Genomic DNA, 15,964 nt, shown 5'->3' with positions numbered 1-15,964 from the left:
GCTGACAGTTATTCAATCATTTATAATTACATTTATTAAACAATTGCCCAATATTTACACTATGATTATACAATTCCGTGTAACAGGGAGTGTATCATAATGCATCATGTTAATCTGTGACTCCAGACTGTTTTTGAACCAAGCTGAATGAGATTACCAGGTGATTACTAATGAGAACTATGCATGTCTACATCCTGTAGATGATGAGAGGTAGGCAATAAATACATGAATGAATGGTGTAGTATTGTTGCAGATGTGTTGTAAGTAACATTAAAGTAAAGAATAGAGTTTTGTGCAACCGTGAAGTCCGGACCTGACACTATGACAAGTTTTATGGGATCTTAATAAATTGACTCCTTCCGCTGAGCTGAGCCAAATGATCTAATCCCTAAAAAGAGTTGAAATTCCCATTAGCAAGGATTATAGAGGACAACCAACCAATCAGCTCCTGCAGCGCAGTGACGTCATAGTAATCTCCCTGACTGTCAGCATGTGCAGCCAGTGACAGTGTGGGTTTCTCTGAGGGCCCAGGGACAGGTCCACACGGAAACCGTGACACACGTTAACTCTGCTCTAAATACCAGGCCCCGGGGACTGATTAACACCTCCAAATAATAAAAACACACTCAAACAAAACATGTTAACCGGCACGAAAAGACCCAAATCTGAGAGTGTGACCGTATGTTTCGTCATGCAGGGAGGAAGCACAGAAAAACGACCATACTGTAAGCAATCACGTACACAAACAGTATGACACACACACGCACGCACAAACACACAGACACACACCACCTTTGGACACTGAGATAAGTAAAGTGCTAAAGTCCTGTTATAAAAGATCTTCTTATGTTAAGAGCTTTGATTATGGATCATATCTAGATCAGGTTAATCCACACATACACATGACTTTTTCTTTCTTTTTTTTTCTTAACCATGGTCAAAAGTTTAATTTCACTATCTGTGCAAGCTTATACCTGACAGTACTACACAAACAAGGTGTTGCTTCAGATGAACATGACAGATTGAGATGTATTTTTTTCCGCTCTACAAACTTATAGAGTTTTAATATCTTAGGAGTTTCTTTTTATTACAGGCAGAACAATAAAATGTTTTTTTTTAACTGATGTGTAACTGCTCAAAGGAAACTTTGTCCCCTCACCTGACTCACTTGACTCAACAGAGACGAATCAGGAAACAAGCTTTCTGAGAGAAGATTCAGACTGAGAGATTCGCATTACTTCAACTTAGAGAGGACAGCTGCATGAAGGAGCATGTGGATACTCCAGGAAACTAACATCTAACTACCTCATCTTAAACCTGCGTACGTACCACAGCCTGACTGAGAGCCAGCATGGCCTCAAAGTTAGAGGAAGGTCTACAGTGTCCAATCTGCCATGGTATCTATAAAGATCCGGTCATCCTTTCCTGTAGCCACAGCTTCTGTAAGGACTGTCTGAAGACCTGGTGGAGGGAGAAGGGGCACCGGGACTGTCCATACTGTCAGAGGAAGAGCTCAAAGTATGAGCCACCTCTTAACTTGGCTTTAAAGAACCTGTGTGAAAGTTTCCTCCAGGAGAAAGGACAGAGGTATTCAGAGGATCTCTGCAGTCTGCACTCTGAGAAGCTCAAACTCTTCTGTCTGGACCATCAGCAGCTGGTGTGTCTTGTCTGCAAAGATGCAGAGAAACATGCTGACCACAGATTTAGACATATCGCTGAAGCCTCTAGAGAACCCAGGAGGATACTTCAGGAAACTCTGGATCTCTTAAAAAAGAAGTTAAAGGTTTTCGAAGAAGTTAAAGTGAAGTTTGATCAAACTGCAGACCACATTCAGGCCCAGGCCCGACACACAGAGCGGCAGATTAAGGAGCAGTTTAAGAAGCTTCACCAGTTTCTAGAAGAGGAAGAGGAGGCCAGGCTGTCTGCACTGTGGGAGGAAGAAGAGCAGAAGAGTCAGAGGATGAAGGAGCAGGTTAACGCTCTTAGCAGAGAGATAGCAGCTCTTTCAGATACAGTCAGAGACACAGAGGGCAAACTGAGAGCTGGAGACATCTCATTCCTGAAAAACAACAAGGCAGCAGCAGAAAGAGTCCAGCAGTGCCTCCTGCTGGATGATCCACAGCTGCCCACAGGAGCTCTGATAGGGCAGGCCAAACACCTGGGAAACCTGAGCTTCAACATCTGGAACAAGATGAAGGACATGGTCTCCTACAGGCCTGTGATCCTGGACCCAAACACTGCTCACCAAAAACTCATCCTGTCTGAAGATCTGACCAGTGTGAGGGTAGGAGAGGAACAGCAGCTTCCTGAGAATCCAGAGAGGTTTGGTTCTTACTGGTCAGTCCTGGGTTCAGAGGGCTTTGACTCAGGAACTCACTGCTGGGAGGTCGAGGTAGGACACAGTACACGCTGGTCAGTGGGAGTGTTAGCAGAGTCCACCCAGAGGAAGGGAGATATATGGTCTGGATTGTTGATTTTACAGTTCTACAAAGGGGAATACAAAGCATTCATAAAATCAGTTCCCACTGTTGCTGTCACAGAGAGGGAACAACCCAAGAGGATCAGAGTGACTCTGGACTGGGACAGAGGACAGCTGTCCTTTTCTGATGCTGATACTAACAAAAACATACACACCTTCACACACACGTTCACTGAGAGGATGTTTCCATACATTAGGAATCACACTTTGAGTACAATGATGGTTTTACCGTCAAAAGTCCCAGTAACTTTTTAAGGGCAATGTGCCCTGCTGAGCTCTGCAGTGAACAGACTTTCGACTAACTTTTAACTGGATTATACACAACTCTTTTACGCTGAACTTTTAAGAGGTAGACTGTCTATAACTGTATCAACTGTTTGTGGGGTTTAAATGATAATCAGCCTCCTATTGTGTTGATGAAACAACAGCTTACACTCAGGTAAACATGGCTACTCTTACCTCACCACTCAGCTTCCAGACCTGTGTCAGTCTTGACAAGAAAGTCAAAGAGTTGGAAAAAAGAATATCCACTCTCAACAAAACCCAGTAAGCTGAAATGGACACAATTTTCTTTGTCTCTGCACCACATACCCCCAGGATTGATGAGCTAGATGAGACAACCCCTTACGCCGATACTTAACACCAGCCACAGCACCCACACCACCGACAGGTGCTCCTTTTCCTGCCCCAGGCACAGTTTCCTTTGGGTGGGCTCAACTCTGTCTTGAAATAACCCCTGTGTTGTTGTGGAGAACCGTAGCAAAATGAACCAAACAGATACCAGTGTCATCCAACCCAGGAAAAGTTTTCCTTCTCCTGAGGAGTAGGTTGAGGGTCACCTGCAACAAAGGACACAGTCAGTTCTTGACTTTGATGAAGATGAAGGAAATGACACACAAAATGTGTTTGGAATTGTACCAAAGTTTGTTCCTCAGAAGTCCTTGTGCTGTCTTGAAGAGGATTTTGTTTTATGGTGGCAGGGAAAAAGCCTAAGAGGAATGAGTGAATAATATACACAAGAAAAATAACAAACAGTAATATTTTTTTTTATCATAGTAAGCTTGTGTTCAGCAGAGGTGTCAGAAAATTTTAGAGATTTTTCTTTTGAATTAATCTCTGGAGATTCTTATAATTTTGCTTATGATTGTGACCATGCTATATAAAACCTCGAGCAACCTTGTTTAAAGGTGTTGAAAACTTTTATGATTAAACTGTTACTGGTAAAAACAAACACTCAGTTTTGGTGTCCTTCATTTATAATTATGATTATGATTATGATTATGATTACTATTATTATTATTGCTAAATGTATTTCTTTTGATGCAGTTAAAATTCAAACAGTTTCAGCCACTTAATCCTCTTTATGATGAGAACCACATTAAAAATAACTTGTGCTAAATATTTATCATAAACACAATTTACATTTTCTTCACTCAAATCTGTTGTAAGTCATTAAACATTAATAGTGTAAACCCAGCTAGCAGCAGCATTTCTAGTTTCCCTATACAAAAATTCAGAGGGGGCCCCTCTAATCAGCATTACATAATAAATAATCTGACGACAACAAAAATGTGAAAGAAAAACACATAACAATAGCATGTTAATAATGTCATCTGGAAAAAGGTTGGTTGTAGAATTAAATTCCTCAAAAGCAAATTTCGATTGTTCTTTGACACTGTTCTTCCTACTTTACTTCATTATTTAGTTTGTAAAATCAGAGGCAATGTGATACAAAAAATAAACGATAAACAAAAGGAAATACTAATGTTTTTTTTGGATTTTGCCAAAATGGTTAATAAACATCACCTTTCCAGATAAATGTAATTTTGTGGTTGGTCAGGCTTACAGGGTTAAACGACTGTTAGAGCAGTTTATTCTGAAGGGGCTGACCGGATGATCTCCGTTACAAACCAGCACACTTGACTGAGGTGTTCTCCTGTTTATCTGCCACGTCGAGCTCGGTGGAGCACCAGCAAGGCTTCACTTTTGTAGTTTTTACTCTTTAAACTGGTCCAGGCTTAGGACTCTACGCCGACCACAGTTGTTGCTTCAAGGAGAGATCCCGTGGATCATCGTGGACCTGGTCCCAGCTGTGACTGTAAGTGAACTCAGTTTGTCAGCTCTAAAGAACCGTCAGCAGTTTTCAGTCAGCGCTGAGCTCACATTTCATGAAGTTACACTACATTCAGACGGCGGAGAAATAATCTGACATGTGAGTAAAATTAACGCAGAGGCACCCCAGGTTGTGTCAGAAACTCTGAGTTATTAGAGTAAGCTTGTTAACTAGTTCTACTTGAAAATGGATACTCATAACAGGCCGTTGTTTGCATGTCTGATCATTGAGAAGTTCTTTTTGCATCTCACATTTTCAATTGTTTTTGGCTGGTTTAAAACGTGTGATAAGGGGAATTTGGTGAGAGGTAACCGTAAACATAACACATTTTCGTAAGTATTGCCCTCAGTGTTTAATTTTTAACGGTCAAAATTTGGTGGAATCACCGAAATAATGAGAATTTATCTTAAACTTTGAGACTACGAGCCGTCAAGAAGCTCATGAACGCAACAGAAGTATACGAACTAGCAACAGGAGGCTCCGGATACAGAAACTGTTCTTTGAAAGCTCCCAAACTGGACTGCAGGAAAGGCTCCTGGTCCTGACAGGCTGTGAGTACGTTTATAACGAACATATATCTGTTGGTATTTCATGAGAGAACTGCTGGCATGAAGCAGCAACGTTGTAGGCTATTAACTGTGTAAACTTAGCTGTGGGAAGGGAACGGGGGATGTGTTCATGAACGATCCGGCTTTTTAGCTGACCAGGTCTACTTCAGGTTCTGTCTTCAGTCGTTTTAGTTTCTCCATAGCTCACATTCTTATTTTTTATTTCTCCTAACTTTTTTTCTTCTTTATTTCACCCTAAATAAGCCTACAGCAAAATGATCTTCGCATTTCTTTAGTTTCTTTCATGTTCTTCAAAGAGTATTGACCAATCAGAATCATGCATGTGACAGCGATGTGTTATAGCAGTTTTTTGTGCTGTTCTGTGATTGAGGTCGTCCCGGTCAGAAAACATTTAGTATCCATAAAAAGAGTGTTAAGGGGGCTCATAGTAGTCGCAAATACTTGAATATAATTTTTGTTTTAAATATAATAACAAATTATTTTAGTAAACACGGCATCACTGGAATACAGCAACCAACAAAGCAAAAACCAGACAGGTCACAATAACATCAATAATTCAGGGTTTTAAAAAATACATAATTATACATTAATAAAGGGTTAGTGGAAAAAGATAAATCACCTTTTATTGTCAAAAGAACCACATTCTGGTTTAACTTAGCAAACACTCAGTGAGTCTGTAACCCTTTCAGAGAAACTACTCACTAACTGTCCTGCTCACAGAACTCACTCTGACACGTCCATGTGTGATCTATTGTCCTCTTCATCTCCCTCTTACTTTTACTTAACTTGTTCTTCTTCCTCTCCTGCTGATGGAGCAGCTGCTGGTGAAGCCACTAGATGGTGTCTTAACACCACAGTGCTGACCCATGAACCCTGCTGGCCATCTTTGGAGAGCTTTTATAGTTTGGGTTCCTCCTGCTTAAATAAACCTGTTACTTTACTGTTGTATTCATGAAGGCAGGAGAAATGTTTTCAGAGTAAAAAAACATGGTTTAGAGCGGGCAGATTTTAGACCTCAGGGCCTCTAATCTCACAGCCAACATGTCTGTGTAACAGCAAAGGCCTTCATGCAAACATATAAGTGTGAAGACGTCAGGTGGTTTGGAAGAGGTGAGCGTCTTGTATTACTTCACAAACTTTCTTTTGGTTGTTCCCTCTGCCAACTTCCTTCCCACAAATCCAGTAGAGAGGAGCATCATTTTTAGGCTTGTACACATTTGATGTACCTGTCTGATAATTACATTTCACTATCACCCATAGGACCAGCTGTTTTCCTTTACAGTCAAGATGAAAACATGTAAACGTTCAGAATTTTTTATAAGAAGAAATTCCCTCCACAATGATCTAAGAGTTTTCAGTCCTGGTATTTAAACCAGTTTTAAAGAAAGAGGATGTTGATATTTCTCACGTATAGTTATTAGATTTTAACCTAGGCCAACCACTTAAGGGCTAACCTCATGGGACGTGACCAAACCAGGCCATACAGGTGCCCCCAGCTCACAGTTTTCAATATTACATTTAGGTGGACTTTAGATCAAGGATAAAAAATATTATTTTACCACATTTTTAGTTCCTGTAATCCAGCCTTAATCCAGCCCTCTAAAAGGATCAGGATGTTTTTGAATCTTCAGTCCTTATCAGCAGTTTCAAACAACAAATAAAAGTCTGATCAGGGTTAAAAACAAACTTGGATAACCTGATTTCATGTGACTTAATTGTACAATTTCCTTTTATCTTCGGATCCAATCCCAGAGACCTAATCTGGTCAGATTGCTTTAAAAGACTGTGTCCTGTAAACCGATCCCTAATAATCTGATCAATGTGGTGTTTGTGTCTCCTGTTGCTGCAGTGAAGACGCTGTGAGAGGCTTCGTGGAGACATCATGAGGCAGCTGAAAGGAAAACCCAAAAAGGAAAGCTCGAAGGACAAGAAGGAGCGTAAGGCGGCCATGCAGGAGGCCCGGCAGCAGGTGGCCACCATCGTCCTGCCCACGCTGGCCGTGGTAGTGCTGCTCATTGTCCTGTTTGTATATGTGGCCACCAGACCAGATGCCATCGAGTAAAAAAAAGCTGCTTTAAAAAGAGACATGAGCTCCCCAGCTGAGCGGGGAGACAGACTGACAGAGTCTGACCCAAAGGATGTATCCCTCCTCCCTCCAAAGAGTGTCTTTGCTTTAAGCAGCTGCAGAGGAAGAGATCAAAAGAGATCAGAGCAGGAAGCAGGAAGCAGCTGCTCGCCGTGCCTTCAGGTGAACCAAGACCACGTCCAGTTTGATCCTGTCCACGTTAAAGCAGCAGACGGGTTCATGAAGCTGTCTCAAATAATGATGCAATATTATAAACACCAAAGACTCCAAACACAGCTGCCAAGCCTTACCAGAGGTGTTAGACACACACACACACACGTCTGTCTGTGTGGATGAGGATTCAGTCTGCTCAGGCTGGATGTTGAATTGAAGTCTCATGTTGAATGTAAGCGTTGTGTGTTGAGACATTGAAAAGCAGCTCTGATGTTAGTGTTAACCAAACCGCTCCATCTCTGCTTACACCTGTGGGGGTGGTTTATAGTGCCTTAACAGACCTGATACTGTGTTAATTAAGTTCAATAAATGATTGTTGGATGAAATATGACTGATTTTAATGAGTTATATGATCAAGTTTGGGGTGTATGAAATTTCAGTTCTTTTCAGACAAAATACAAGAATCAAAATGGAAAATTACAGTAGAAGACAAATGAAAGAGAGAAAAAAAGGAGTCCTAGTTTTCGTTCCAGTCTTGTCTCTAGCAGGTTTCTTCCTCCATACACTCAGTGATATGAAACTGTGATAAGCTCCTTGTGAAGACAGAAATCTGGTCTGTCTGGATTACTCTGGTGTATTTTATGATGTGCTAAACATTTAGGTGTGTGTAGGGAATCTTAATCTGTAAGAATTCCCAGCTCAGCATGTTTTTACCCTTAAATTTAAAATACTTTTCTTTACATTTCACAATTCTGAGGTTAAACAATTCTAAACTTTCATGAGCATAAATGTGTGAAATTGATAGTGTAAAGTTAATGAATTAATATTTCAATATAGAAAAATGTCAAGCACATTTGTTATTTTCTGCTACTAGTGCAGCAAGACCTGATGCCTGAGCTTAACAACTTAAAAAATCATGTAATATCCCAGATATCCAGAGCAGGACTCATCCTGATTGGGATCTGTAATATATGAACTAGATGCAGTCCCTTCTTCTGATTCAAAACCTCAAAACCTTTAAGGTGTGTTCATCACTTTTATTCTTACTGTTTTGTAAATGTGACAGGACTGACAGGAAACTTTGGGACAGGTGTAAGTTGCCCATTTCAATAATTTATGTACAACTTCAAGTTTTTAGTCAAGCTATGTGAAAGAAAACAAATGAAACGGGGATTATTTTATGACCAAACTGCAGATTATGTAGCTCAAGCTTTGCTGGGTACAGCCCAATATTATTGGTTCTGTCTACCTGAATAAAGATTTTAACAAAGGACTCCAGGACAGACAGTGAAAGACTCTGGTAAAAAGTCCCAAAATAAAGACAGCTGGGTTATGAAATATTGGTTATTTGTTTTAAAAATTTGAATAATCTGCCCTAAAGTGTAAATATGGGATATAATATCCTGAGTTAAGGGCAGGGCACAGATGACCTAGTGGTCTAGGTTGCCCCATGGAGTATGCCTATGTAGTAGGTAACCCAGGTTCAAATCCAAGCTGTGGCCCATGTTTCCTACTCTATCCACTGTCCTATCATCTGTAATTTAAAGGCAAAAAAAGCCCCAAAATAACATTTAAAAGTACCTATATTAAAAAAAAATCCTGTGTTAACGGCAGCTGTGAGGACCTTCTGTTTGGATTTGGCGCCCCCTGTGGACAAAGTGTGTAGCACACAGAGCTTTGATTATCTGTAAAAGTCTGGGATATGTTGATGAAATTCAGTTTTTCCTTGAGGGAACAGGACCATATTTATCTGGAATCTTCATAACCTGATCCAGATGCTGATCCTGATACAGTAAAAAGTATAGATTTGCAGATCTGGATGATTAGGCTAGCAACTTAATAACTAGGACCAGGGATTCAGGTTCAGATGTTCCAAAACTCAGTTTGGGATGTTTCGATTGTAGGATCATCGGCTGCAAGAGGAGATGTCACATTTTAAGTGTCAATTTACAATAACTAAGAGGGAGGAGGAGAAGGTGATCTGTGCCGCTCCCTCCTTCAGTCGGTGCCCCCCCCCAAATTATTCTATGCCATTGCTTTCTCCTTCCTCCCCTCGGTAGTCTGTGCTCCCTCCCCTCGGTGGTCTCCCTCCCTCCCTCCTCCCCTCGGTAGTCTGTGCGTCCTCCCTCCCTCCTCCCCTCGGTAGTCTGTGAAGAAGAGTTCCGGTGGTGTGTCATGGCGGTGGCATGGTGAATCCTGCAGAAAGAGAAGAATCCTCTCCCGTCCATCCAGGACCGGTATTCATGCAGAAATAAGCCCGTCAGCCGCGGATCGTTGCTCGGATCCCCCCGCGCGGACATGGCGGCTCACAAACCGGTGGAGTGGGTCCAGGCCGTGATCAGCAGGTTCGATGAGCAGGTAAGAGGGCTGATTCAGGGGAGGGGTGCAGCAGGCTCCGGTGGTCTCCAGGCCCCGGAGCTGGAGCTAACCTCACACTAACACAGATTAGCTCTGGAATAACCGGGATTAACTGGAATAATCTCGAGGAAAGGAACTCTATCAGCTTTTTAAGAGCCGGAGACAGACGCTGGAGATGGGCTCTTTATGAAGCTAGCGCCGTCTTTACGATCCATTAGCTGATTTACCCTACATCTGCGACGGGATTTAAACTCATACCACCGGTCACTTATAATAAAATATACATCAAACCATCACATCGGATACATTTAGTGATCCAAACGGAGTCTGTAACTCTGTTAAAGCTCCTTAAACGGTGCTCAGGGTTATGGTCAGCTAGCCGGCTAACGTTAGCATCAGGCCTAGCCTGTAATGTAAACAAATAAGAAGAGTTAGCATCAGGAGGGTGGGCTCCCCCCTCCACTCCTGAACACCTGTCCGGAGACCACAGGTAACACCCGAAAATCTCTACCTATAACGGCTATCGGTGTTTTCAGAGAAGGGTCTGGTGTTAAAATCCTGGGTTTAATCTGTGGTTCAAGAGGCTGCTAGGAGCTGTCTCTGTGTTAAAAAAGCACATTTCTGTTTTTAGCACCTTGGATTTGAAGAAATAATCCCACACACCTGTTTTATTAGCCAGTGTGTAAAAGGGGAGTGACTCCATCTGATATTAATCTGCTCAAAAGTGTATTTCCTGTCAAAATTTTAGAAATATGTATCTCAGAAGTGTTTAAGTCTACAAACTGTGTTAGTGACTTAATGTTAAAACCTGATTTAAACTTCCCAACCACTGAGGTTTTCATGCTGTGACATAAACACATTTAAATCCACATTAATATCTGACCACACGCTGGACTGTATTTTGAAGACGGTTTTATATATTCACTGATTAGTTATTTAGATTTTTTTAACCAATGTCACCACAACTTCAAGAGGTGTATCCAACCTGCTCTCCTCATTTCAGCCAGCCTCAAACAGACTTAAGTTCACATCAAGGCCTTTTTGTGAGCAATGAAAGCAAACCCAAACATCAGCAGTGTGATTAATCTTTTTCGTATTGTCATTTTTAATGTTGGTAGCCTGTACAGCCAGGTAGCTGTCAGACAAAGGGAATCACAGCAGACAACGGCTTGATGTTTTCCAAATCAAAGTTTTTTTTTAGAGAAGACTATGACTGACTGTTTCAAAACAGCAGAAGAAACTATTTTCATAAGGCATGCAGAAGGATGTCAACAAAGAGCTGAGAGCCCCCACGTTGTCCACAGGGGGCGCCAGAATCGATACAACCTGGAGATGTCTCTCAGGAGCTTTAACAGTGCTGACTCAGTTCGTTTCATGTGTGGAGACAGAAGTAGTGAGTTTACAGAGCTCTACATGTTGGGTAACATGATCAAACATGGGATACACTCAGGGAAGGGGAGGCTGGGTGTCCTGCAGCTAAACAAAGAACCTTCCTGTGCACATATCAGAAACCGCCTATGACTCAGGGTTGGCTCTATGTGTTTCGGTACCTCGAGTATTTCGTTTGACGACCAGCGGATTAATTTAATTTCCTATTTGTTAACTGTATTCAGTGATGTGTAGTTCGCCACAGGCTTGATGTACCACAGTGCAAGAACTGGGCCTGTTTGGGGGTATTTACTGACTGGAGCAGGGTTCCTGGGCATTTATCGTGGATAAACCGGCTTTATTTACACTTGAGCACCACATATATATTCAGAGTGTTTTCGTTAATCATCAAAAATGTAAAGTTGTCCCTGCAAATCAGTTATTTTCACATTTTTCACTTGACGCTGCTTGACGCTTGAACTGTTTACCACTCTGAACGATATGTATGTCTATAACATTTTTAATTTATGCTATTAGAAGTTAGAAGTTTACAAAAGTGCACCTATAAGGTCCTGCAGAGACTGTCCCTACCTGCTCCTTCTTTCTGTCACAGTCAGACCTCTTCCTCGTTGATTAAGTCGTCTCACTCTGACAGTAATGACTGTCTGAAGGTAAACCTGTTGTATTTGGCTCTCTGGCTGTCCGGCTCTCTGGAGGTGTTCAGGTCTTTGGGTCTGATGTAAATCTTGGAGGATCATGGATTTCTGATGGGGTTTAGTGGCTCAGCTTGGATTACTACCACTGGCTTAAGGTGTTATATCCACTTCTTGGTTATAGTTAGCCTAATCCTCCTCTAAACCCCTGCAGCCAGTTTACTGTACACTTTAATGTTTAATCTGTGTTCCATTTTGATAACTCCAACTGTTAGAATCTGGAATAGTTCAGTTAATTACAAAAAGAAACCTCTCATTAAAAGTTATTAACTGTTTCTTAGGTGTTTTCTTTTTGATGGATTTATGCCGTAATGATTGTCTCCACTGTAGCAACGACTTCATAACAATAATCCAAACTTTATCTGCTGAAGAAGTCAATGAGGTGTGACTGAAGGCTTTGGGTTAACAACAGAGAACAGCTGATAGATTCCCTGGTGACTTTCACTTCAAAGCAGAAGATATCTGTCAGGGAAATAAGTCCTCTGTTTTGGTGTGCTTTATGATGAAGACGTCTGTTTGAACTAAAAGCTGTGATGAGCTTTGTTCACATAGATTTCTTTAATAATCTGGATTGTTGTTAGATTAATGATGAATGTAACGGTAGTTTCCACTTTGGATGCAATGATCATCCTGAGGCTGAGACATGTCCAGATGTAGCCTGGTATCTGGGAAATTTCATTTATTTTTATACATTTGCGCCTGTCATCCACATGAATGAAGCTGCAGCAATGATGTTTTCTAAAAACTCGAATCAAAGTGGAGATTTTGGAAAACTGGTTTCACAGTTTCATGTGGACGTGGGTAAACTGAGTTTTCGGTTCTCAAATGTCACAGCTAAATGAAGGGGGCTCATTCTGATTGGCTGGCGCGGGTTCTACATCTGGGAAACACTGCCAAATATGGATTTGACTTGCCCCGAGCCCTATTATCGGCGGATTTGCCCGCTGCGTGTGGACGAAAGTATTTTAAAAAAAACAATGAGAGGGGGTTATTTGTTTTTGAAAATACCCTTCTACGTGAGGACATGGCCTGAATCAGAGAGATGTAAAGTGAATACAGATTATCTATTTAAACTGCAGAGGGCGCTTTCCGCCTCAGACACCTCGTCTACCTGTAGCTGAACAGACAGGTGATGCACTGCCAGTGTTTTTAAACAGAGATGAACCTGGACGCACCGACGAAGAACATTTTTGACGTCGAGAGTAAACCGTTACAACAGCATACCACCTTATGTCAGGGCTGCTTAAGCATCAGCGTTTGATCTTGTATCTTTTTTCTGTTTTTACGTTTGTAGTTGCACCTGATGCTCAGGTAAAGAGATCCCCTTCAAGTCCACTTCAATGACGCTAGTAGAGGTGTCCCAGTCCGATATTGATATCGGATATCGGTCCGATATCAGCAAAAAACAAATATCAGTATCGTATCGGAATGCATCTAAAATCTCCAATATAATCACTCCGATATAAGCAGTCTATTCCAGACTCCGCTCCTGCTGTTTTTATTTGATTTATTTAGGTTATTTTCTGGGTCTTCTAATTTATTCTTTATTTTATTCAATTACTAGTATATTCTTATGCCTAATGTTAAAATTTCTGTTACCCATTGGTTTATGATAAATGGGTCAGTTTTTCCTCATACCTACTGTTGCTGACTACTGTTCTTTGTTTGAATAATATCACTTAATCAAGCCTTTTCTAACATGACAGACATACTACAAAATAAGTAATAAAAGTATGCATGTTTAATGCTGATATATCGAATTAATATCGGTATCGGCCAATACTCAATGCTGCAGTATCAGTATCGTATCGGAAGTGAAAATGTAATATCGGGACATCCCTAGACGCTAGACTTTCAATCTGCACTCAGGTATGCTCCTGGTTATCATGCTGAGGGTCATAGCAGCTTTGTGAGGTTTCCTTTTCCTGCACTTTATGAAACATTATTGATCTAAATAATAAATATGTGAATTTTATCAATGTGTAAGGAAGCTGATCAGAGATGTGTAGCGTCAGTAAAGACTCATGGGTACACGGGGGTCTCATCTCAACACATGTTCAGATTCTGATCTGATTTAGGGACAGCAGTGTGGCAGCATGGCGGTCCTCTTCCTGTTTACATTGTTGCTGCCAGCTCTGTCACAGCCTGATCATCCTCCATAAATGATGTGAGTGTTCCTGAGAGAGCTGCAGGAATGTGAGCCGTCATCCGCTCACTGCTTAAAGACACTGATGGGTCTGTTCAGTCTGCATTGTGGCTCAACAAGTCACTTTCTATTAATGTTCAGGAAGTCTCGGACCAGTAAACAGGACCCGGACCAGGGTCACTGAGAGCGCTGTAAAGTTAGGATTATGTACTATCACTTATTGTCAAAAAGATGAAGAAAGCTTATCATTTAAAAAAAAAATCACTCCATTTTAGCAGCTGAATATCCTCTGTGCAGTAGTTCAGTGAAATGTAAAGCTCTCTTTACTGAAAGAAAGAAAAAGTTAAATATTACCATGAGATGTCTTTAACCTGAACCTGTCTCCCCTCTTTGTCTGTTTCAGCTCCCCATTAAAGTGGGACACCAGAACACTCACACCAAAGTCAGCACAGAGCACAACAAGGAGTGTCTGATCAACATCTCCAAGTACAAGTTCTCCCTGGTCATCAGCGGCCTCACCACCATCCTCAAAAATGTCAACAACATGGTGAGTATGTGCCGGAGGAGGCTGCAGCTCCACCCATCACTGGTTTTCACTCAGCTTCATACTGGTTTCCAGTCTCAGTCCACAGACCTCTCAGACCAGACTCACTCTGGAAACTCTAATGTTCCTGCTTCCGTCACGTTCTAAGTCAGACTAAAGCACAAACACGACCTGAGTCCATGGGCTGAACCCAGTTCTGTAAAACTAACCTTATCCCTGATTCTTTCAGAATAAAAGCAGGCTCAGCCATAGGGGGAGGAGAAAAGCTGAAGCATAGTCTGATACAGAGTCCCCAAAAAACCTGCACAATTTGAATAGTAATAGTAATAATAGTGATAACTTTAAGTTCTATATGCCGAACAGGCACAAGTCAGGTTAATTGAAAGTTTTGATTATAACCTTTATTATCTGCATTTCAGAAACAGGGTTCATCTAATGTTGAATTCTTAAACATTCAGAATCAGAGGATGAAATCCTCTGTTGGCCTCTCAGAGAGGTCGACGGGTCAGTTTCTCCTCGGGTTAGTTTACACAGACTCATTATCTCTGCTGCTGTTTGTAAGGATGACGACAGAGAAACCTGATCTCTGTCCTCCGGTGCTGATGAAGGATGTCTGCTTGTCTTTACAGCGGATATTCGGAGAAACCTCTGAGAAGAACCTCTACCTCTCTCAGCTCATCATCCTGGACACCCTGGAGAAGTGTTTGGCTGGGGTGAGTCCCGACTCCTGGCTGCTCGGCGTCTCATGTACAGATATTCATGTTAAGAGATGATGTAAAGAGCAGAGAGACGAGATGCCAGAGCAAACTCTGTGTAAGCTTTGTTTCCTCCCAAACATGTGCAAAGAGTCAGAGTCACTGCTGCTCGGTCACACAGACCTCTGGTAAAGCACTCAGCCTTCATCCATCACCCTCACCCTCCTCCTCTCTGGGAGTCCCTCTCTGAACCAGCAGGTCCAGATGAGATCTGCAGGTGTTTTGTGGGACCCAGTGGGACCTGATGTGAGCTTCCTGTTCAGGTTTTAGTTGTTAGTGTTCAAACCAGTTCCTCTCTGTGTCTGTGGTTCTTCATATTCAGAAGAAGAAAGCAACTCAATGCCCACCTGAAGGTCCTGAATGGTCCTGCTCTGTGTGGATTTATAGCCTGAAAACATTACTGTTCTGACATTGTCATAAAAATGTGATAAAATCAGTGAAACTGGACTTGAATGGTCCTGCTTTGTGTGGATTTATAGCCTGAAAACATCACTGCTCTGACATTGTCATAAAAATGTGATAAAATCAGTGAAACTGGACTTTGCTCTGTTTTACTGCTCCACATCAGTCTGAACTTTTAGACTGAATTCAGGTTTCATTTTTAATTTAGAGGCATGTAAATCACTTCGAGTTGATTTGTGTCTGTCACTTCAGTTTAAAGTCAGCGTTAGGGGAGTTTA

At 41.6% G+C, this 15,964-nt stretch overlaps 2 protein-coding genes across 6 annotated transcripts in view; both read left to right on the top strand.

Moving 5' to 3' along the window:
• The first annotated feature begins 1,351 nt into the window (after positions 1–1,351).
• LOC141797833 (nuclear factor 7, brain-like) lies at positions 1,352–2,734 on the top strand. Its single transcript, XM_074679516.1, has one exon. The coding sequence runs from the start codon at positions 1,352–1,354 to the stop codon at positions 2,732–2,734; it is 1,383 nt and encodes a 460-aa protein (XP_074535617.1).
• Positions 2,735–9,559: 6,825 nt separating this feature from the next.
• Positions 9,560–15,964, top strand: part of nf1a (neurofibromin 1a) — a 66,444-nt gene continuing 60,039 nt past the window's right edge. For all 5 annotated transcript variants that reach the window (XM_074680191.1, XM_074680193.1, XM_074680190.1 and 2 more), the window contains exons 1-3: positions 9,560–9,758; positions 14,389–14,532; positions 15,159–15,242. In XM_074680191.1, the coding sequence (XP_074536292.1) occupies positions 9,699–9,758; positions 14,389–14,532; positions 15,159–15,242 (288 nt within the window). In that variant the 5' untranslated portion in view covers positions 9,560–9,698. The remainder of the gene's footprint in view (positions 9,759–14,388; positions 14,533–15,158; positions 15,243–15,964) is intronic.

This window comes from Halichoeres trimaculatus, unplaced genomic scaffold (assembly GCF_033239565.1).
Source record: "Halichoeres trimaculatus isolate MK-OKI-2021-1 unplaced genomic scaffold, fHalTri1.1 fHalTri1_scaffold_9, whole genome shotgun sequence".
Classification (NCBI taxonomy): domain Eukaryota; kingdom Metazoa; phylum Chordata; class Actinopteri; order Labriformes; family Labridae; genus Halichoeres; species Halichoeres trimaculatus.
The sequence above is the reverse complement of the archived record's forward strand: the minus strand, read 5'-3'. Positions and strand labels throughout refer to the sequence as shown.